General features: G+C 37.3%; 2 protein-coding genes across 5 annotated transcripts; one reads left to right on the top strand and one right to left on the bottom strand.

The window, feature by feature from the left end:
• Positions 1-455: 455 nt before the first annotated feature.
• Positions 456-13740, bottom strand: LOC137400621 (axin-1-like). Of its 3 annotated transcripts, none has more exons than XM_068086977.1 (12): positions 13583-13740; positions 12230-12320; positions 10379-11476; positions 9813-9965; positions 9582-9702; positions 8938-9084; positions 7695-7934; positions 7318-7586; positions 6425-6568; positions 6038-6112; positions 1404-1649; positions 456-968 (listed from the first exon to the last, which is right to left on the bottom strand). In XM_068086977.1, the coding sequence occupies exons 3-12, from the start codon at positions 11374-11376 to the stop codon at positions 833-835; spliced, it is 2529 nt and encodes an 842-aa protein (XP_067943078.1). In that variant the 5' UTR covers positions 11377-11476; positions 12230-12320; positions 13583-13740; the 3' UTR covers positions 456-832. The 3 variants fall into 3 exon arrangements, with proteins under 3 accessions (XP_067943078.1, XP_067943194.1, XP_067943141.1); XM_068087093.1 differs by having other exon boundaries at positions 7318-7583; XM_068087040.1 differs by having other exon boundaries at positions 10379-11410.
• Positions 13741-13939: 199 nt separating this feature from the next.
• LOC137397565 (FGFR1 oncogene partner 2 homolog) lies at positions 13940-22900 on the top strand. Of its 2 annotated transcripts, XM_068083857.1 has the most exons (5): positions 13951-14071; positions 15269-15455; positions 17915-18046; positions 21490-21741; positions 22115-22900. In XM_068083857.1, the coding sequence occupies exons 3-5, from the start codon at positions 17915-17917 to the stop codon at positions 22463-22465; spliced, it is 735 nt and encodes a 244-aa protein (XP_067939958.1). In that variant the 5' UTR covers positions 13951-14071; positions 15269-15455; the 3' UTR covers positions 22466-22900. The 2 variants fall into 2 exon arrangements, with proteins under 2 accessions (XP_067939964.1, XP_067939958.1); XM_068083863.1 differs by lacking the exon at positions 15269-15455 and having other exon boundaries at positions 13940-14071.
• Positions 22901-22977: the final 77 nt, after the last annotated feature.

The raw sequence follows: 22977 nt of genomic DNA, 5'->3' as shown, positions 1-22977 counted from the left end.
ACAAGTCCGGGGGAGCCTTGTCGTAAATTGCTTCATGTTGTTTATTTAACGAAATAAAAGTATCGTCCCATTTCTTTTTTAACTTTGCTCCTACGCACGTAAGGAGAAATGTGACACGTGCTCGCTAAAATTTTAACCAGCCAATAAGAGCAAGGGTTCGGCCACGAAATTTCGAGCAGGACCGAAATGGTTCGTTTTGGCCAGAAATGTCTTCGGCCGAACTTTTTACATCTGACATCGACGTCGTTTTGCGTCATTTAGTTCGGTTCGGCGCTCGTGTGACCACCCCTTTACAGGGTCTAAGCTGTTTAGAGAGCCTTGCAGCTAGTTACATTAGGTATAAACTGCTAGACAGTGATTGGTGCTTGCTATAAGTCACCCTGTTATTATGGTCCATGATATAAAGACAGCGAAAGAGGACTGTGCTTCTTTGTATGATCAACAAGTAACTGAGCTAGAAAACATACTGTATTCTGCAATATATAAAACCAGTGCCTAACTTGCCTGCGCGGGTGTTTGGCCCATGTAATAACTATTATTTACAATAAAAATACTCAAATTTCAACAACACTAAATAATATATACAAAATTGTACAGTAGGCCATTGGATTGCCTGCTTTCCTAGACCTAGGCTAAAGCAGCACTGGGAACATCATTAAAAATAATACAAACCTTTAAAGAGAGCTTTTCATTAGAAGCATAAGATGGAAAAAATGTAATGGAACAAAAAGATAGCCAAAAGCTTTGTTAGACGAAAGTGTGAGGAAAAAAGAAAAAGGGAAGTCTTCAAGAATTCTAATAAATTAGGAGACTCATCAATAAGTCGCTATAACTACTCTCGTTTCTTGATGTGACAGACGACCTTCGACTCCCACTTGGGTAGTATTTGATTATCATTGGTTATCTCTTCGAGAACATGAGGTACATCCTGTCCGAACTCATCGTTGGTAGCCTTCTTGAAGAAATACCTGATGTGAACAAACAAGGTTCTATTTGACATAACAGCATTAATGGCTAAGGTGACTAATGCAAAAGCTATACGAATTGCCAACGCTTCCAGACTGAATGAAGTATACCATGATATCATGTCAAACAGTAAAACTCCACAAAAAATACAATTTCAAAATAACTTGAAAGGCCAAATCAACCATCTCATCACATTAGCAATTGAAGAAACAGTAAACATGAAAGAAAAACATCAAAATCTCAGATTCCCACCTAAAACAAGAATGTTTGGCAAGTTACGCTCTTCAAGAAGATCATACAATGACCAACCGACAAGTTCTCAGTATTCAGTTCAGTAAATAAAGGCAAATCCTAAATAAACTAGGAAAGAAGCAAGCGAGGTGAGCAATTATAGAAGGGGGTGAATAAAGACTATAAGAGTGTGTCGTGTAACTTACCTATAGTTACCCTTCTTTGTGACAAGATCCTTGAACTTGCCCAGAGTAAGCTCCGTCTCATTGACAGTCACACTGTAAGGAATCGGCTCATCAATAAGGAAAAAGGCCACTTTCAGTTGAGGCGGAGCGAGGACACCCTTACGTTGGGTTAGCGTCTGCTGCTGCCTTGCGCCTCCCATCATGGCACTAGCATCACTCGCTGACTTTGACATTGACCTCTTGTCTTTGCTACTCGATGCACTGGACCTACAAAACCATAACATTCAGTAATTATATAATTATTATCCAAGTATTTGAAGGGTTCCGAAAATGCTGTTCAAGTTTTCTCCACAGCCTTGCTAAGAGAGTAAGAGCTAAACATTTCTGTTTCTTTCCCCCTCGCCTCCCCAGCAAAAAGTGTATATTTGAAGTCGCATATAAAGACTGTTTAGTCAAATGTAATGTAAATAAAAAATGTTGCCATTGTGACCGCATAAACTCACAACCAATAAATGATGACAATGAGAAAAAGACATCCACAATTGGCCTTGGTGCCTTGCATACCACTGTGTCCCAATTAGCTCACGCGCACATACGCATAAACCAGGAATTAGCTGGCTCTCCTCACTCACTAAAGGACAAGAAAAAATGTCTAACGAGCGACCGCAAAAAGGGATTAAGCTTACAAATGATTTACCAGGATGTGTGGAATTGCGCTAGGTCTAATGCAGTACGTGACTAGCTGCAAGTATCCATAGCAGAACCACAAAAAGACAGACACAATGCTGGATTGAGCGTAAATAGGTGATCATTTCAAGAGACAGCGGTACACAAACACCGTTGGAAAAGAAAGCGTGATTGATATTGTAGAGATTGCCTATCTCTGCCGTGCTCAACGGCTAATTCAATAAAGTCCAGTCTATGATGAGACTACAGGTTGCTCGGAGTATGTTTCAGCCACCCGGCGTAATCATCAAACAAGCACGGCTCTTTCATCTCGTGAGTTATTCAATAAAGTTCAAACGCTATCAAACAAGTCATGTTTACAGAAAATCTCCGAACAGAGAAAATCAAAGAATGCTGCCTTGTTTGATCCTAACGTCAGCCACAATAAAAATCTATTAGGCTTAACAATAGCCACTCATGCGCATCAAACGGCAGAGGCGCTTGAGACGCGCTCTAGCAGAAAAGAAGCAGGAAGCCTGTGGAGCATCTGAGAGGTTTGAGATAACTAAATGTTGATATCCCCCAGACAGCTATCAGACAGCTATGAGGCGCAACGCTCATCTAGAGTATTCACTGAACCCTAGTCAATCTCATTAGGCTTCACATAAGTAGTAGCAGATCTGATTTCACTTTGACGGAAGTTTTGTTAAAAATAAAATCAGATGCTCAGTGTTTTCAATGCTTCTTTTGATTAGCTGACGAGTATGAGAGGTTCAGTGCGATGATGCTTGTCCTCAAGGCTGAAAAGATTGCCTTAAGTGGATAAACTGTACCATCAAGCTTGCCAAAATTATCTTTATCGTGATTTATATAAACTCACAATTTCAAATTGTACCAGAGATGATGGTTTATGAGCCAATGAGGCTATGTGTTTGAAGTTCGAAGATATTTATAATCCATTTTTATTCTTACTCGACACAAAAAAAATAAGAAAATGACCATTTCATCGTTTTCAGCAGTTTTAAATAACTTAATAATGGTGCTTGCAGCTATAAAAATAGCTATCTCATTATTGAGAAACAAGTCATGCGACGACACCAAAAATACCAACAGGCTGAAGCTAGTAGATATGCAATCGGCAACTCGTGCCAGATGCATAAACTTTATGCATCTGGCACGAGTTGCCGATTCAACACTTGTATTGGGTACTAAAGCTGGCCTGCATAGACGTCACTGAACTTTAAAACGAAACATAAATATTGAGGATGTTTGCGACTTCAATGAGGGCACAAACCTTATAAACTCCAAATGTCATAAATACATGGTCTTTTTAAAGGTTGACTTGCAACAAAATTTACATTACAATAATTTGGTATCAAAAATTTCACCAAGTTTTACTCTGTTGTGTTGTAGGTTCATGACATGTGGAAATGTGATTACAAGCTCTTAACACCTCAAAAACGAACAGTTAATCGCAGCCATCACGAAAACGGCCTTAGGTCGGAATCCCTCGCTAAACAACTCAAATGTGACGTAGTTGAACATGGTGTGCTTCTGTTTACACTTTCGTGCAACCTCATTCGTCTAAATATTTTCACAAATATACTTCAGCATTCGATAAAACCATGTCTATTGTCCTTACGCCTCTATTTCATCATCATTGTAATGCTGTCACTTTGAGCACTGATATCTCAAAACTTAGCATAAAAATCAGTTTAATTCTTTAGCCTTAGCTCGAAGAAGTGCATATCATCCTCCGATAAACATGAGGAGCCTGTTGATACCCTGTGATGGTCGAAAAATGCTGCAGAAATTGTTCGCGCCATTTGGTGAGAAAAATGGGATACACGATCAGATAATGACTAGATGATTAGACCAAGCTAAAACGAAACTGTAAAGTAGCGAGCATCTATATTTGATAAGGGCTTTCCGGTAGAACCCGAAGGGTTTGTCATAAACTAGTGCTACGAAACGTTTTATATTGAGCCTTTTATTTCACATGATAGCATCACATGTCAAAACAATAACCACGTCGAGTTGAGTACTTTGTATCAAACTTTGTTATCAAACTTTTGTAAAGAAGAAGACTTCTGTAAACAACACCTAACTGTGATATTAGCAGGTCAAGGAAAACAATGGCCGTAATGATTAATGATAAAACAATATTTTGCACTCCTTGACATTTTTAAACAGCGTAAACTCATCAATACTTCTCTAAAACAGTTATAGCCAGTGTTCTATGTAGTGTTTACAAGTAGTAGGGGTAAACTTCAATAAATAGGCCTAAGTAAATAAGGCTCCTCAAGATTAACTCTATTGAAAGGCATATAATGGTAATCTAGTTTCTCCGTTGATTGCATCCAAGCTAATAAGTAAATTTAGAAATAAAATGCCGTGCGACAATCCTTTCTACTGATTCTTGTAAACATTCTTGCTTTCCTGAGCATTAAGGTGAGAGACAGTCATTTAAATTACTCAGCAGCCATTGTTATTAGTGTATTGGTGTTTGGAAGGCTACGATGTTGGAATTACTTGAAACAGTGCCAAAGCGAATTTCTTACATATTTTTTATACAAATGCCGAGTTTATGGTGAAGTTTCTATAAATAATATGCATTGACCTGCGTAAGTTTCTATAAATAATATGCATTGACCTGCATAAGTTTCTATAAATAATATGCATTGACCTGCGTAAGTTTCTATAAATAATATGCATTGACCTGCGTAAGTTTCTATAAATAATATGCATTGACCTGCGTGAGTTTCTATAAATAATATACATTGACCTGCGTAAGTTTCTATAAATAATATGCATTGACCTGCGTAAGTTTCTATAAATAATATACATTGACCTGCATAAGTTTCTATAAATAATATGCATTGACCTGCGTAAGTTTCTATAAATAATATGCATTGACCTGCGTAAGTTTCTATAAATAATATGCATTGACCTGCGTAAGTTTCTATAAATAATATGCATTGACCTGCATAAGTTTCTATAAATAATATGCATTGACCTGCGTAAGTTTCTATAAATAATATGCATTGACCTGCATAAGTTTCTATAAATAATATGCATTGACCTGCATAAGTTTCTATAAATAATATGCATTGACCTGCGTAAGTTTCTATAAATAATATGCATTGACCTGCATAAGTTTCTATAAATAATATGCATTGACCTGCATAAGTTTCTATAAATAATATGCATTGACCTGCGTAAGTTTCTATAAATAATATGCATTGACCTGCGTAAGTTTCTATAAATAATATGCATTGACCTGCATAAGTTTCTATAAATAATATGCATTGACCTGCGTAAGTTTCTATAAATAATATGCATTGACCTGCGTAAGTTTCTATAAATAATATGCATTGACCTGCGTAAGTTTCTATAAATAATATGCATTGACCTGCGTAAGTTTCTATAAATAATATGCATTGACCTGCATAAGTTTCTATAAATAATATGCATTGACCTGCGTAAGTTTCTATAAATAATATGCATTGACCTGCGTAAGTTTCTATAAATAATATGCATTGACCTGCGTAAGTTTCCATAAATCTAAAAACTAGGACTTAGAAATTTTCATCCCTTTGCAATGGATCTAGACTGGATGTTGAAAAATTTTGATGTGGTCAGGCCAGACGAGAGACGTTTTTGAAGTGAAATATCTCTAAATAATTATCTCACAGACTGAGAAATATGAAAATGAATTGAAATTATTTATGGTTTATGAAGATTTGAGGACATTGCAACATATCTTCAAAGCTCTTCACAGCTGTGACATACACGTTATTCATTTATATACAATGATGAACAGCTGAAATGGTCATGACAAAGCCACAACACTTCTAACATGGACCGGAGAATGGTATCCTGTGAATCCCGAAGTGCTAGGCATTCTCACAAAGATTTAGTCTGAGAAGATGCCCCCAAAACTCATGCAATACATTTTATTGATCATAGAAAAGAATAGAGTAACCTACTTGGATTTGAAGGAATGCTTGTCATCTTGTGTCGCTCGCTTGCAATCGCTTGATGTACCGGCTCCTTTGTGTGTTCTAACAAGGGACAGAACAAAACCTATAGGACATGCGAATGAGATCACTAGCCTGTCCTCAGTGTGTACACAACGAGTATTCGAGTATTTGGTGGGACCACCACCGTGGGAGAGAGGGTCAAATATGGGCTGTTATGTATTAGATGGACTAAATGAGAGCCTGTTACCAATAAACTAAACTGTTTACTCTCAGGCCATTTAACCATAATTTACAAACCCAGCTATCAACTAGCTATTCCCATTGGCCTGACCTATTGCATTCTACTAGATGGTAACAACTTGTCATACCAATGTTAGGAGAAGTCACACTTACTTGTTCCTCGAAGCTCTTGGAGATGCTGTCGTGTTGAGTGAGCGCTGGGAGGAGCGACGGAAAGAGGACTTGTCACTCTCCGGTGGTGCGTGAATCGTTGCGTGCTGCATGATCTCTTCGTTTCGGCTGATCCACTCGGCTACTCTGGAAAACATGAACATCTATAAAGCAGGACTCTCTTCGGATTGCTAGCATCACAAATGCTTTGCATCGAAGTTGGTCAAAGGTTTTATTCCAACAAATTCACAGATTTGTGTGTGTCAACAAATATTTACGATGAAATCAAAGAGCATGGTTCAGCATCTCCTTGCTGACCCGTCTAGAGCATAGGTTTCGACCTTGGCTATCAGATGAATACTGAAGTGCGGACAACATATGCGGACAACATATGCGTAAAGGGTTGCTAGCAGAAACACAAGATGAAAAGCCGTAAAAGCGCCCATTATTCTTTCATCATACGCAATAAAAGCACTGGAAAGTGGCAGATCAAACAGGCAACGTAGAGTCAATTAATAACAAGTCAGAGTCTCACGATAGGCCCTCATCAGCCCACATACCATCAGCACTCATACCGCTTGCACTCGACTCCCTCCTGCCTACCTCTCTCCGCCCCTAGCATTCTGCGGTGCCATTGAAAGCTGATTGTAAATCCTTAAAGTGAGAAATTTTTGCCTTATGACCACAACATAGTGGTTTTAATTATAAAGAAGTGCTTTATGCGTAAGATAATTAATGAGAGTGAATAATGAGAGTACTGCGGTGAATAGAATTGTTTCAGATTTCTTCTGATTAATGACCGAGTCATAAATAATTGTCTACTCCAAAAGGAACTAGTTGAAATGAACAAAACACAACTTCAACCGATAGAAATGTTTTTACCAAAATATCCTTACTTTTGGACGTGTGTAGATGTTCCTTGTGTGAATATGGACTGTTGCTCAGCCTTTGAGCTAAATGTGGCCATGCCATGTCTGCTGTTAGACTTATTGTAGGCGGTTGCAGAGGTTACAGGGTAGCTATTGTCCATGGAATATGGCGCAAATCCTGGTAGGGTATTCAATGGCTTAGTAGGAACGGAGGCAGGCTTGTTGTAGGCCAGAGAAGGAGGTGCGTGACCCGAGGAGATTGTCTGTCGCGGGAGAGACTGGGCTTTCTTCATCTGCTGCAAAAGAAAAGAAGTTATCAACAGAATCTAAACACTAAAGTGAGAGAAATCACCGACTATTAAACACAAATCCAAGACAGGTATATTTTCAGCATAGGAACTTACAGTTGCATTATGCTGCATGTGTTCCGGAGATTTGGACCGAGAGGGAGACTTAGCAGGGGTATGCTGACCCGACCTCTCCCAAATTCTTTTGCAGTGCATATCGAGGATGTCCTGAGCTTCAGCGTCTTGATCGCCAGCCTGTATGGCACCGAGGAGCTGCTTGAGCGTAGTGCTCTTCGCCCCTACCCCACCTGTCGTACTTGACAACATGCTCTGGCTGTCATCGGTAGTTCCATCATCCTGCAACGAATAGTCGACAGTTAACTATAGTTACCAGTTTCCAGGAGATGCCCAGAAGGAGCTAATTATGTCAGATTTGCAACTTTTAAGTGACTCTAAATAAACATTAAAAATGTCATTAGCAACGAGACAGAACTAGAAATCATTAGAGACTTGTGAAGTTAAAATGTATACAATCAAGGCCTGATTAAGGCATAAAGGAATGCAAATGGGCAGGAGAAGAAACAGTGATAGGGCAGTAGGTATCTCAAAGGCCGCTCCAATAACCCTGACACGCATAAATATACTGACACGAGTGGAGGGTTGACCATAAGCTGCCACAAGGGGCCATAACAATCGCGTGTTTCTCGTTTCGCAGCAATAAAGCCATGAATAAAATCAAAATAATTTTATGATACTAGCAGTCGCCCAACAAATGGAGCGACAGGTTGATGCTCAACACACCTTTTGTCTATTCGCATAACCTAACTCATTATTCTTGGCAATTGACTAGAACCGTTCAATGAGGCATTACCACCAAGGTGAAGGCTCCATTATCACTGCTAATGGGAAAAGGAAATGCTCACAAAAAAGAACTAACGGCCTAAGCAAAACAATCAGAAATAATCAAAGAAAACATCATTGCTTTTCTTTGTAGCCTTGCAATAGTTTAAACATGATTCGCATACGCTTGGTCGCCAGGTCAATCAAATTTCGACGAACTAAAGTTGTCTGCGCAAAGAGTTCAGCCTCGTGAACCAGCCATAGAGTTTAAGTTTTTTGTTTAAAGAATCTTTCACAACCGCCGCGCAGCTAGCACAAAAATTAGCGGCACAACAATGTTTACATCTACTTGAGTGTAAATATTTTTAAGGTTTATGGTTGTGGCAAATACATACATAGCAGACATACATACATACATACATACATAGCAGACACAGTTCCCAAATCATAGCCACTCGTTTGCCTTTCTAAACAATTTTGAAACCAATCGAGGAAAGAAAAAATAACTCGGTAGACCAACCTCGCTCATGGCGTTGAGCTTGCAGTGGAACATCTCGCTGTGGGCCCTGTCTTCAAGCACTCTCTCCAGACGGTCAGAGAGAATTTTAGCAAACTCCATCGGATTTGTTTCTGCTATGTTGGACACCTTGGAGAGCCGATTGTTTTTCTGAAACATCAAGCAGTTGTGGCTGACAAACAGGCACCTGAGCTACTGTAACACAAACGGAGTTCATTCTTAGACTATAACCATGTTTCATGCTATGCCTAGAAATGCCTAGCTCTCAGGCAAACGCCTTGACAAACATGAACAAACGACCGGTTTAGTGCAGATGCAAAGCAGTCTTCAATGCATAGCTTCTTTTTATCAATTCAATGACCTCCTCTGTAACTCATCAATTACATCAAAGCCAATAAAACATTAACATCAAGTTAAAAACTTGATTAAAGCATTAGCATAAGACCAATTAATTTGTGAAATAACTAAAACACCGGAGGTTAAGTGAGCTACAATGACACAACATAACAGCATATTCTAGGAATAACGCAGTCACGCATAGACAAACAACTGCCACATTTGCCTAAGGCCTAGCCCATGGGTCTAGCAAACGACCATGAAATATTCCTCAAGTAAAACGCAAAGACTAGAAGTTGTACAATGCTCACCGACGGTATAAAATTGTGGTGCGCGGAAGCATCAGACTCACGATTGCGTTGAGCACGGGCTTTTATTTTCCGGTGATACCTGCTAACACTCCGGCTATTGTTGAACTGGGGAAAACCATCTCTGCAACGAACAGACAGAATTAACATCAAATTCGAAGACAAAATGATGAAGTTTGAATATGAGTTGAGACCAGATTTGCAGCTAGAATGAGGCTAGAATGAGAGACATACACGCTACTGTCCGTGATGGAGTGAGTGTCGTCAGTAAGTGCCTCGCTGGAAACTGACTGTCGCTCGGAGTCGATGGCTGAGATGGGTAAATATGATGTGTTGTACGAGTCGTATGGATGAGGCGGCAGTGGGCTGTCTTTCTGTAAATAATACCTGCAACCAACCGACATCCAACTGTGAATGATAAAAGGCAGCTTTCGCCAAGCGGTTTGCGCATTACAAATGCAGACCAAAGGGGTAGATCTAAAGAGACTTGAAACTTTCATCTTGATTTCATCGACTTATAGAGAACATCCACGTACGACAATTGATCTTACCATTCACCAATACACGCGCAGACTTTGATTTTAAAGGTTTTGCTTTCATCACAATAATTAAGACATGGAACAAAAATTGGAATAGGAAAACTCAGGTTCAACCCATTTCTCTCCAAGACAGACATTAACAATTTAATATTTGATCTTAAATGTGTAGCTTTACATGAGAGACGACTGACTACTCTAACATTAGCGCATCAATAAACATACATATCGTTTAAAAGGATTTTATTGAGCGTCTAAACTTACCCCGCTTGATTTTCCGGCTTAATTTTTGTTTCCATACGTAATCTCTCCGTTCTCTGCATATTCTGTGCAGTGAGCGTAAGCACAGGAGCATCTGATGTCATGTGATGATCCGAGGTAGTTGTGAGATGAGAGAGTTCTAGCTCAGAATGTTCCGGAACTGTAGCTAATGCAGTGCTAAGTGGTCTAATGCTGACCGACCCACTCGAGTTTGCCGAATCTTTTGGACTTTCCTCCATTGATTGAATATATTGCAAATAAATATTTGAATTTAAAAAAGGTAAATAAAATTCTCGCTTTAAAACATCTAAAACTTCATCCTTGGCAACATCGAAAATGGATAGAGAGTATTCTTTCGTAGTGACAAGCTTGACTATAGCTTCTCTTGTTTCTTTACAAATCAATGTCAATTTGCGATTGGTTTTGTCACCTTTTATGAAGGCTTTATACATGGTTTTGATAAATGAGCCAACAGCTTTCATGTCATCCGCATCTAAACGCTTTAGATACTTCCAAGCAAAATAGAATTCGAAAAGTTCAACACTGCTTTCCTGTGTGAGATATTTCTGAAATAAATCAACCCCATCGGCGTCTTCCAAAACATAGTCAATATTTTCTGACCACCTCGTGTAAGACGGGGTGCCCTCAGTAAACTCTTGCTGCTCACCAGCACTGCCTTCGGGCTCAAAGCCAAGCGGAGCTTCATTTTCCACTGCTTTCTCTCCATTGCCAACCGTAGAAGCAGATGGCTGCAATGCTGAAACTGTGGTGGGTGGCAGCTTTGCAGGTTTCTGCAATCTACGAGGGGTAGCTCCTCCTGTTCCCGATCCGTTGCTACGATTTGATGTAAATGACTTGTGAGAACCTGAACTTTTGTTGGAATGACCACCAGTTGAATGAAGCTCATTCTCTTCACCAGGACCGACTGGAGGTCGAGGAGTGCGCTCTGTAAAGTTGCTGCCACCAGAGTTATCAAGAAACTGGTGCACTTCCACACTCATCACTCAGTTGCACACGCCGACCAGCATCGGAGGTCTGCAAATGAACAGGCCTGTAGGAGAAGCACTGCCGCGGGACAGACCTGCACTCACTTCTAGCAATCTAAATAAGACAAAATATTTTTTGTACCACTAGCCACAGGCTGAGCAGCTGGCTGAGCTTCCTCTTGTCAATGAAAGAGTTCAAATCGTCTGATTAAAATAGAGCCCATGAGACAACCAAATGAAGCGACTGAACCATCTGATACGCTCTGTTGGAGCTCTGCCTTTCATCTTTGCAATCAATTTCAAAGGACGGCCTTTGAAGTATGCACTCGAGAGTGATTAATTACAGCGAAATGATATATACAAATCCAAGAGCATCTTGTGCTTGGCTTCGTAACAAGTCTAGCTTGAACAATCGCACTTTCAAAGGATTGATGATTCTCACAAAAACTAAGTCAGTAGACACAGGAGACTACGGACCATCTTCCATGTTGTTGAGCATTAACATAAATGGATACTATAACCTTCTAGTTTTACGTGACAGTCCCAGCACCCATTATAACTCCCAGCACCCATTATAATGCTTAAACTCTGGCTAGCTGCTCAATTATCTGTTTACATATACCAGTTGGATGCACTCAATTGATCTTCAAATAGACTCAACTAACTAATACTTTGTAAAGGTGACACCAATTGTCCAAACTATGGGATGAAACACCTCATTTAACACTCATTTCTAAATTTAAATGACATAATAACCATAAGATATGTCTCTCTTATACTTTGTTTTACTAGATTAGCATTTAACTACTACAGTGTAATTTAGTAAACTTGACAGGGGTTTCAACGCTCTAAACAACCACAAACTCACCTAGATTATCTTGTGATCATCAATCTAGTAAAATAGTAATCCTGCTTGTCTGCCTGTGTTTCCTCAATTCCCAAATATCCAAAATGCTTTTCTACAACAACAAAAAGCTTAGGCTTATTGTTATCACGACAAACACAATCACATGTATACTGTGATGTTGGGTATGTGACCACAATTTTGACAAACAGCAGATAGGAAATAGGGATTATGAACTTTTAAATACAAATAGATTAGCATGTAGATAAATTATCTACTAGGTATATTAACTTATCAGGTGTTCCTAAATTCTTTGCTGAATCGATAAATAAATGTAGATTTGTATTCCAAGCCGATCCACAAGTCAATTATAATGGCGAAAGTAGGATTAACCATTTACACTCGTCTTGTGTATGTTTTTTTTGTGTATATGGTTTCCCTTTTACGGCTGAACTCAATATGAACTTACACTCTTGACATTTATCACAAATAAATGAAAAATTAACAAATGCTTGAAACTCAACCTCAAATGCCATTAACCACCTGTGCAAACAAACATACAAACCAATAGCAATGGCTATACAAACAATAAATATAAGATAAAAATAACTAAATAAAATAGCATCAAGCTGTACCTATTCTAGTGTCAAGCTCCTGGTACAAAAGTAGTTTTCACACTATAACTCGCAGAATGCTACCTAAAATTAGTAGAGTTTAAAAAATTAGCCAAGTGATCAAAGACCTATTGAACTATGTTTAGCATCTGATAATATGTATTAAATATTAATTAATACCACAAAGTTACAAGCGCACTGAATAATTTATAGGCATTAGGAGGTTAATAGAAGTTGATGCAAAAGTCAATAATCAGTGCAACTGTCTTTATGCGGGCTGTAGCCACCGGACTGCCCACCAATTTAATCAACAGTAATATAAATTGTTTTCGACATGTAACACAATGTTTGGCTGTGAATTGCTAGGAAAATAACTCAATGGAACAATGTTATAAGGTATCTAACGGGTTATAAGAACAACTTTAAATATACATGCAACAATATCAACAATTGAAAGTATAACTAAAGTTATTAGATAATTTCCACCAACCATAAACAGCTAACGATAAAATGGTAAAATTTCAACTCAATAAACAGCTTAGCTCAACCAAACGGTTATTTCTTAGCTTTACGTATAATGATAAAATCGATTCGACCAATGTATTACTATTGAGCTAACGCTTGACTTGCAACAGCAACATAAATTAGATATTTACTTCAAAGTGATATTATGAGCGCAATAACATACCTTGCTTGCATTATAAACATATCAGTTAGCCTGAATTGCCAATCAAAAGATGTAAATAATAATGATGTTACTCACCACTGGCTATGTATCGTTATCTATTGGTTGTAATAGTTATTAAAAAACCAACAGTGTATTTAAAAATGCATGAATTCAGCCCGCCGAAAAAATACACTGGCTTCACTAGCCTCACCACTAACCAGCTAATGGACTAATTACTACGGTATAATACGAAATATCACATCAAATCTTTGATCAATGGCACAAAAAGTGACGTACTTCCGATAAACTTTCCTACCGCCAATATTTCGTTTGCTGTTTATAACCACATTAAATAAGATGCTTAAATAATTTGCTGAAAAAAAACTAAAAAATAATGTTACAAAAATATTTAAAAAATTACTCAAGACTTGCGAAAATATCAACAAATTGGCGAAAGAGCACGTATTTTTTTCCGGAAAAACCTGGAGAATTATCAATTACAGTACATACTTGTATGTTCTACTACTTGCTCGTAAAGCTGAAGGTTATCTACAATTGCAAAAGTAAAAAAGCAGATTTTTGAAGGTATTTATGCGTCGTTTCATTGTTTATAATGTTTCAAATTGTTTGAATAGGCAGCTGTGTCGGTTACAAAGGTAAATTTTGTTTATTTCAGGTGTTGATTATCCAACTTATTTTTATGCTGTAATGTACTCGTAACACGCTGTATTAACCGTCATTTGATTTACCATGCCTATTTTTTGTTTTCTTTTATTCTTTACGCAATGCTAGAATTATGTACCGTCTACGCAATCCTTGTTCTTTAAAAAACTTGTCTATGGTCTAAGCTCGTAGGTAGCAGACCCGACTGCGTCTTGGGTATTCTATTTGCCTCGAAACTACATCTTCAACGTCTTATTTTAAATACATGTCGCATATTTCTTAGCTAATAACATTTCTAAATTGCAGAATTTAATCACTTCGTAATCTCTTAATTTTTTAGTCACAAATATAGGCTCTTGGGATGACACAATTTTTTGTTCAGATCAGATAAAATATTTCCGCAAAAGACCCTCCAGTGAAGATAAAAAATAACAGTTCTACTTAAAAGAACAGGCTAGCTACTCAATCTCGGCACGGACTTCCCTCATCGTCCGATACCAAAAAGAATATATCTTAATTTGTCAGTATTGATGTGGGGCAGATAATCATACCTGCCAACTCTCACGCATTGGGCGTGAGACTCACGCAATCACCCCAAAGAAAAAATGAAAATGCGTGAGATTGTTTCCCCAATTTCCACAATTTTATATATACTACCATTGATACATCAATTGCCCCAAAACCAAATCTCACGCATTGCCCCACTCTTGGGTTGGCCGGCCTGCAGATAATACTTTCCAAGTCAAGTAGAAAATGCCAGAGGCCTGTCTTCTTCATCTAAACCACTTTTCCTAACTTTCACTCCTACATTTATATTAGTATCGCCCCTTCCCCCAATGATTCTACTAGAAATATTAAATTACTAAAACTAACAATTCCTTTTTTCTTAAATATAAATCTCAGTGCTATGTTCTGTTTGCTCCAATGATAGAACATGTTTTTTAAGGTGTGGAGCCCAAACCATTCACCCATATTTGAGACCTGGTTCTACTAAGGATGTACACGTGTATATGCAACCTTTCTAGTTCGAGCATCCACATCTCGGAGCACCCTTCTAAGCATACCTATTAACCGGTGTCTCTTAGATTCAATTTTGCAAATATGTTTATTCCATTTTAGGTCGCTCTGCAGCTCTACTCTGAAATACTGATTAGATAATACGCTTTCTAGTTTTCGAGCACGTAAGAAAAAAAGGTCTCTTTATTCGACATGAGATTTCCTCACTGAGAGGTGGTAACATTTAGGATTAAAACTCATCTGCCAGAGATTTGCCCAAGCCTCAAGTGAATGCAGATCTTGTTGCAAGGTATTGGCTTGGTCTTTTGTGGCATACCTCAGAGCATCATCTGCAAAAATTCTACACTGAGGGTTTATTTTATCTGGAAGCTCATTAATAAAAAGCAAAAATAATAATGGGCCAAGCACCGAACCTTGCGTCTCACCAGAGGTTACAGGCACAATATTTTACAGTTCATTTTCTACCTCAACTACTTGTATTCTATTCTCTAAAAATGATTTTATCCAGTTTAAGACTTGATCGTCTATTCTATAATTTTTGATTTTATAAATCAATTTTCGATGATTCACACAATCAAATGCCTTTGAAAAGTCAAGTATTATTATATCTGTAATCAAGTTTATATCAAAGCTCGTAGCTAGAACGTCTAGTATGCCAATGAGTTGTGTTTCACAGGATCGTTTAGCACAAAATGCGTGCTGTACATCTGTAAGAATGTTAAATTTTTTTAGGTGGACACTTAAGTGGGAATAGATAATATGTTCCAGTAACTTACAACAGACACTAGTCAGTGATACTGCCCTTTAATTGGCAGGATCATACCTTGAACTAGTATTGCACGATAAAACGATATTGCACGATAGGTGTTGATTCTGTGTGGGACGATTTCATTTTGGGGCATTTTGTAGGTTGATTCTGTGATTGAGTATATCCACGTTTTCGATATCATGTCAAGACGATAAGTATCTGTGTTTAATTGGCAGAACCAATATCGGTTATCGCCGGCTTTCGTGACTCAATATCGTCACAGCACTAGTTCCTGAAAATTTATTTGGAGCCTGCGGATTTCCTTTTTCTTTGGGAATCTTCTAGAAACGGACCGGCAAGGTAGAAAAAAAGTTTCATATAAGTTTTTGAATAAAGTTAGAGATAAAAAACAACTCCTAATTTTTTTGTGTTTGGACACGATTATTGCCCTTGTATTTCTGTTCTTTTGGTGAAATGTCACAATAATCTATATTGAGAGAGCATAACTCCAAAGTTTCGATACTAAATTGTATAGATAGCTCACAAGGCCTATATATTGTTTTAGCATGTGGTGTCATATCGCACAGCACTACCTTGAACCTTTCTCATAAATGGGCACTACTTATGCATGTTTCCACACTGATGGCAATTCCGCTGTGTTTATTGAGTATTGAAAAATATTTGTAAGTGGCGAAGTAAGAGAGCGTGAAAAAGTCTTTAGTGTAATTCTTTCCATGTTGTCAGGACCCCCAGCCATGCTAACTTTTATACCATTTAAAAGTTTAAGTACACTTATCTCAGTTATTTCTATATAATTAGTGCCTTTAAAACGAGGTGCAACTGTAGCAGGTAGGCAATCATTTTTATCCAAAGTAAAAACAGATTCAAATTGTTGGTTTAGCATATTAGGTTTTTCAATAGGTGTCTTTAGCTACCATATCACCTCTCAGTTCAGAAATGATTCCACCATCATTTGAGCGATTTTCTCGCAAATATTTAAAAAAAGTTTTTGTTTCACCCTCCTGCAAGGGGACAAATAACTTATTAAAGAAATGTTTTTTGTAATTTTTCTCAAGTTTTTCATATTCATTGATGTATGTTTACAAACTAGTTTGCTTCATTTTGTTGTATGTTTTACCCTGTTTTTTTAATAGTCGTTCAGTTTGCCTGTCCATCCACGGTGGTTGAGAGGATTGTTTTTGTATCTTAGAAAGGACACATTCATTGATTACATTTACCACCGCATGCTCACCCCGTTCATCGCTCACCCCGTTCATCGCTCACCCCGTTCATCGCTCACCCCGTTCATCGCTCAGGGCTCTAAACTAGTTGAAGAAACTTTATGGCAAAGTTTACATTAGATTTAACAGAGATGGAGTAATTAAAATTTTTGATTTCTTATAGGTATTTCATCCGCTCAAGTTAGCGAATAACCAACTGTAGATAATCGTTGCGCCGACTGAATTTCCTTGCTCTCATGCTGAAGTTAAAATCAGTCAGTATGGTAACACATAGTTTTTATTGATTTTTTTTAAATTCTTGACATGTCCATTTTAGCAAACGTTTCTTTTCCTTTAAATTTTATTGATTTGTACCAGAAGTGTGCATGATGTTTGGTAATTGGAGTATCTGTCAATCTGCTATATCATTGCAAAGAAAAGTAAAACGTTCTATGAATTACTATGATAAATCAAAAAATTTTCTTTTGTTTTGGTAGCGGCCTATTTGTAATAATTTCACCTATCTAGTCTTTTGACTGTACATTTATTCACTGTGTTATGCGCTAATATTTTATCTCACTGTTTGTTTTCTCATAATTCCTATGCCGATCCAACAAAATTTTTTTTGGTAAGTTTTAGTAATAACTGGCGTACTATATTTCAATCGTCTAGTGGTAACCAATCATGACATTGTTTAATTATAATCTACAGAAATGACAACTAAAGCTAAAGAATGACAATCTAATTGTAGCAAGAATGATTCGATTATATATATTGCAGATGTTTTCATTAGAAAATTTGATTTCTGATGCTCGCCTTCTTGGCAGTCGGCTGAGAGAAAATGAATCATATGCTGACAGCCTCATAAGCCAAGCCAGTAACATACAGGAAAGACTCACAGCCATGAAGCAGGTTAATGACGTACATATTATACATTTTCTTCAATAATATCTGTTACATTTTGAGAATAATGGTGACAGCGAACTTCAGCCTACCGCTAACAAGAACTATCCATTGCTATTGCATTCTTATCTATATGTCCACATTGCATTACCTGAAATCAGAATGTGTAATCGGACTGGCCACTGTAGGTTTCGATAAGTTCAATTGAACCATCATTTTGAGAGGGCATTTACTGGTATGGTGCCTAAATGTTAGTTGTTTCAAATGTCTGGAATATTAGCATGCAATAAAAAAAACATTAGTATTCGCCCAGTATTACCTATTTGTATGATTTGTTTTGTAAGTAATTCCCAACAGCATTTATTTTTAACTGAATCTTGTTAAAATGGTTTATTTGAGTATTTTGTTAAGTAAGATTTGCCAAATGCAAAATTCGCCTTGCTATACACTCATCTACTGCACAAAAACCACTCAAAAACAAGGTTGTGAACATGACAAATTCCTAACTGCGTATTGATAAGTACTCACTGATCCCGAGATGTAAAATACATTGCAGTTGCAGTAAATTTTTGCTTGCATATCTATGTACATGTAGTTACTGTAATTGCATTAGCTATGCAGTAGCAGTAAACATGTCACAATCATGCAGTATAATTGCATTGCATACATTTATTAATGCACAGTATGCAGTATATATGCAGTACAACTATTGTTAATGAGCAATGAACAGTATATGCAGTGGTGGTATTACATACTGCGCGGTGTGCAGTGCTGGATGCAGTGGGAGTGTTGTTAAAAGCGCATTTCACACTGCTAGATGCAGTAAAAACTTTAACATTAAACTGTACATGCATAGAACAGTTTCGTAACAACTCGTCACATAATTAATTATTGGGTTGGCTTGGGTGCAACTACAACACAATTGCAAGATATGAATGTTGCCTAAACTTGAGTAGGAATGGACAAACAAATTGATCAGTCAGCTTGTTATATATCACAGGCAACTTGTTGTATATCACAGTCAACTTGTATATCACAGTCAGTTTGTTGCATATCACAGTCAGTTTGTTGCATATCACAGTCAGTTTGTTGTATATCAGTCAGTTTGTTGTATATCACAGTCAGTTTGTTGTATATCACAGTCAGTTTGTTGCATATCACAGTCAGTTTGTTGCATATCACGGTTAGCTTGTTGTATATGGTTAAACTGAGAGTTTATGGTTTTATTACATATTGTTAATGAGAATACAATACAAATACCCCTATTGCATTGGAATGGTGATAATGCCTGACCACCTATTTCTGAATGATATGGGAGTTGGAGTGCAAGTTCGATGAGTTCATGGTAATTACTGGAGGCAATCAAAGCTGAAGCTGTGTATGTTATCTAGTTTCGTTTTTAACATTCAAACACCATTGATTATGGTGAGAACTTGAGGCAATCTACAGTAACAGTGAAATTACAAAACAGATGCTGAGAAAACCAACAGCGACAGTTCTACAATATCAACTTCATGCTAAGGCATAGTTGTAGCACATATGCAGCTTTAAGTTTTGAACAATGCACATTTGCAGTATGCATGAATTGCTGGATTTCAGATAATAGAAGTAAATGCGCAGTAGCTAGCGGTGGCAATTTGTAGTAGGAGCTCTGTAGCAGTAAATGTCTACTGGGGATTAGAAAGTTGTAATATACTGCAAAATTACTGCATGCTGCACTACTGAGATACAGCGCAGTTACTAAGTGTCACAACCCTGCTAATAGACTGTCTAAAGTCTATTGCATTGTAGCTGTAAAGATTTAGTGCAACAATATTGTGACTGAATAAGCGCTTTTAAATGTATTATTACAAGTTATAATCTAAGAGAAGGAAAGCAATGTAGTCTGAGCGTTTTCTTCCTTACTGAAGCAGTCCTAAATGTCTGAGATTAACAATAAAGTCTCACTCAAATTTTTTATCATTTTTCTTATGTTCAAACAAGTACAGATAGTTTAGTATGGCTTGTCTGTGAACTGCAAATAGTCATCAAACGGCTATGCATTCTGCAGGTCTAACAGAAAAACTATTTGCTCATTGTCTTGTCATTGCTAAAGAACTTTATGCATGCATTTTTATTCAGTAATAAATTTTTGTCTAGAATAAATGAGCTCAAGCATTGATTATTTTATGACTTGACACAATAGTTTGTAGATGTTCATTCAAGACTAACTGTTTATAGATGTTCATTCACGACTAACTGTTTATAGATGTTCATTCACGACTAACTGTTTGTAGATGTTCATTCACGACTAACTGTTTGTAGATGTTCATTCACGACTAACTGTTTATAGATGTTCATTCACGACTAATTGTTTGTAGATGTTCATTCACGACTAACTGTTTGTAGATGTTCATTCACGACTAACTGTTTGTACATGTTCATTCACGACTAACTGTTTGTACATGTTCATTCACGACTAACTGTTTGTAGATGTTCATTCACGACTAACTGTTTATAGATGTTCATTCACGACTAACTGTTTGTACATGTTCATTCACGACTAACTGTTTGTACATGTTCATTCACGACTGTTTGTAGATGTTCATTCACGACTAACTGTTTGTAGATGTTCATTCACGACTAACTGTTTGTAGATGTTCATTCACGACTAACTGTTTATAGATGTTCATTCACGACTAACTGTTTGTACATGTTCATTCATGACTAACTGTTTGTACATGTTCATTCACGACTAACTGTTTGTAGATGTTCATTCACGACTAACTGTTTATAGATGTTCATTCACGACTAACTGTTTGTACATGTTCATTCACGACTAACTGTTTGTAGATGTTCATTCACGACTAACTGTTTGTACATGTTCATTCACGACTGTTTGTAGATGTTCATTCACGACTAACTGTTTGTAGATGTTCATTCACGACTAACTGTTTGTAGATGTTCATTCACGACTAACTGTTTATAGAAGTTCATTCACGACTAACTGTTTGTACATGTTCATTCACGACTAACTGTTTGTAGATGTTCATTCACGACTAACTGTTTATAGATATTCATTCACGACTAACTGTTTGTAGATGTTCATTCACGACTAACTGTTTGTACATGTTCATTCACGACTAACTGTTTGTACATGTTCATTCACGACTAACTGTTTGTACATGTTCATTCACGACTAACTGTTTATAGATGTTCATTCACGACTAACTGTTTGTAGATGTTCATTCACGACTGTTTGTAGATGTTCATTCACGACTAACTGTTTGTAGATGTTCATTCACGACTAACTGTTTGTACATGTTCATTCACGACTAACTGTTTGTAGATGTTCATTCACGACTAACTGTTTGTAGATGTTCATTCACGACTAACTGTTTGTTGATGTTCATTCACGACTAACGATTGCTTGGTTCGATCCCAGTTTGTTTCATGTTGTCCATTGTGTTTAGTATGAAGAAGATCTGAACAAGCTCAATGACATTCCTAAACGTAAACCACGTCAGAAGTTAATCCTAGAGATAGCGCAGGAAAGCAAACAAATTCGAGAGCTCAAGACTGAAAATTTGGAGCTGAAGGCGTGCCTGGATGAGCATCAGACTACTCTCGAGCTGGTGATGAACAAGTACCGCGAGCAGATGAGGCAGTTCATGATGACAAAAAAGCTCGAAGATAGTATTTTAAAGGTTTTGGAAGCTAACAATGTGAGTGCTTTCTAGCCATTTCATGGTGTTACTTTCAGCTATAGTGGAGCGGTAGAAGTAATGCTCATCTTTATTTTATTCGGAGTCATTAATGTGAACATTTGATTCATGGAAGTTTTTATTTGCCTATCCACGGAAGATTCTAGGTTTGTCACTTATCAACATTGGAGCATGATATGACATTTGATTACATTTTCACTAAAATGATTGGTATTAGCTTGTTAGTAAAGACATATTTTAACCTCAGTGGTTAAATGCGTATGGCTGTATCTGTGTTTAACTTCATAGACATGCCTGGCAGTCCTACTGCTTTTGTTTAGAATCATCTTCATATGTGGTGGCATATTAGTATATTTTGTCTCGTTTAATTCAGTGTTCAGAAGGAATAATGCAAGAGAAGATTTGTGAGATGGTGTCAGTCATGAGGCACGCTGCCACTGTTGATGACGCTGTTGCTGATCAAGATCACGAAAAAGTTACACAGCTTCTCATTGAAAACAAGGGACTGAAAGAAATGCTGCAAATTCACAAAAGATTTGGTGCCCAACCAAAAGTGGAGTTATCCACTTCTGCGGAAGCTGAGCCTAGCGAACCAATTGCAAAGGAGGAAGTAACTCCAGAAGTTAGCGATGGAGAGCAATCATCTAGCGACTGTGATGACAGTGTTGTAGAAATGGAAAGCAATTTTACTGCTACAGCTCATATAACTTTGAAACCTGAATAGGAAACATCTCTACAAGTGACTAGTTGTTAATCCATTCCGTTTCTCATTTATGGTTGCTTACAATGTTTTACAGAACAAAAGTGAGGGCTTCTCATTCGTAAACTCATCAACTGTTGCTCATTATTTGTATATTTATTCATTTGATTTGCTGTTGTGTGAAGATTGTGATGCAATACGCCGTGTTTGATAGTTGTAGGACTGTTTAAAAAGGGTAAGTAGGGGCTGTGGCGTCTCCTACCTGTTAGAAATGAATTCAATTGTTTTTTATTGCACAGCATATCATAATCAAACGGTAAAATTTAATCATTTTACATAGATAATTAAGGCGAGCCGCCATTCCCGTGTTGCAATACTATATATTTAAATATGGTATTTTGGATTGTATAAATTATGTATTGATTCTATAACATTCTGGAGGTATAAACAAGAGAAAACATTTAGAAACGGTATCTGCTTACTCAAATTTACCACAATAGATGCAACAAAAGTACTATATAATTCATGTAAATGGC

The sequence above is a fragment of the Watersipora subatra genome, chromosome 1 (assembly GCF_963576615.1).
Source record: "Watersipora subatra chromosome 1, tzWatSuba1.1, whole genome shotgun sequence".
Lineage (NCBI taxonomy): Eukaryota > Metazoa > Bryozoa > Gymnolaemata > Cheilostomatida > Watersiporidae > Watersipora > Watersipora subatra.
This window is presented reverse-complemented; position numbering and strand designations above follow the sequence as displayed.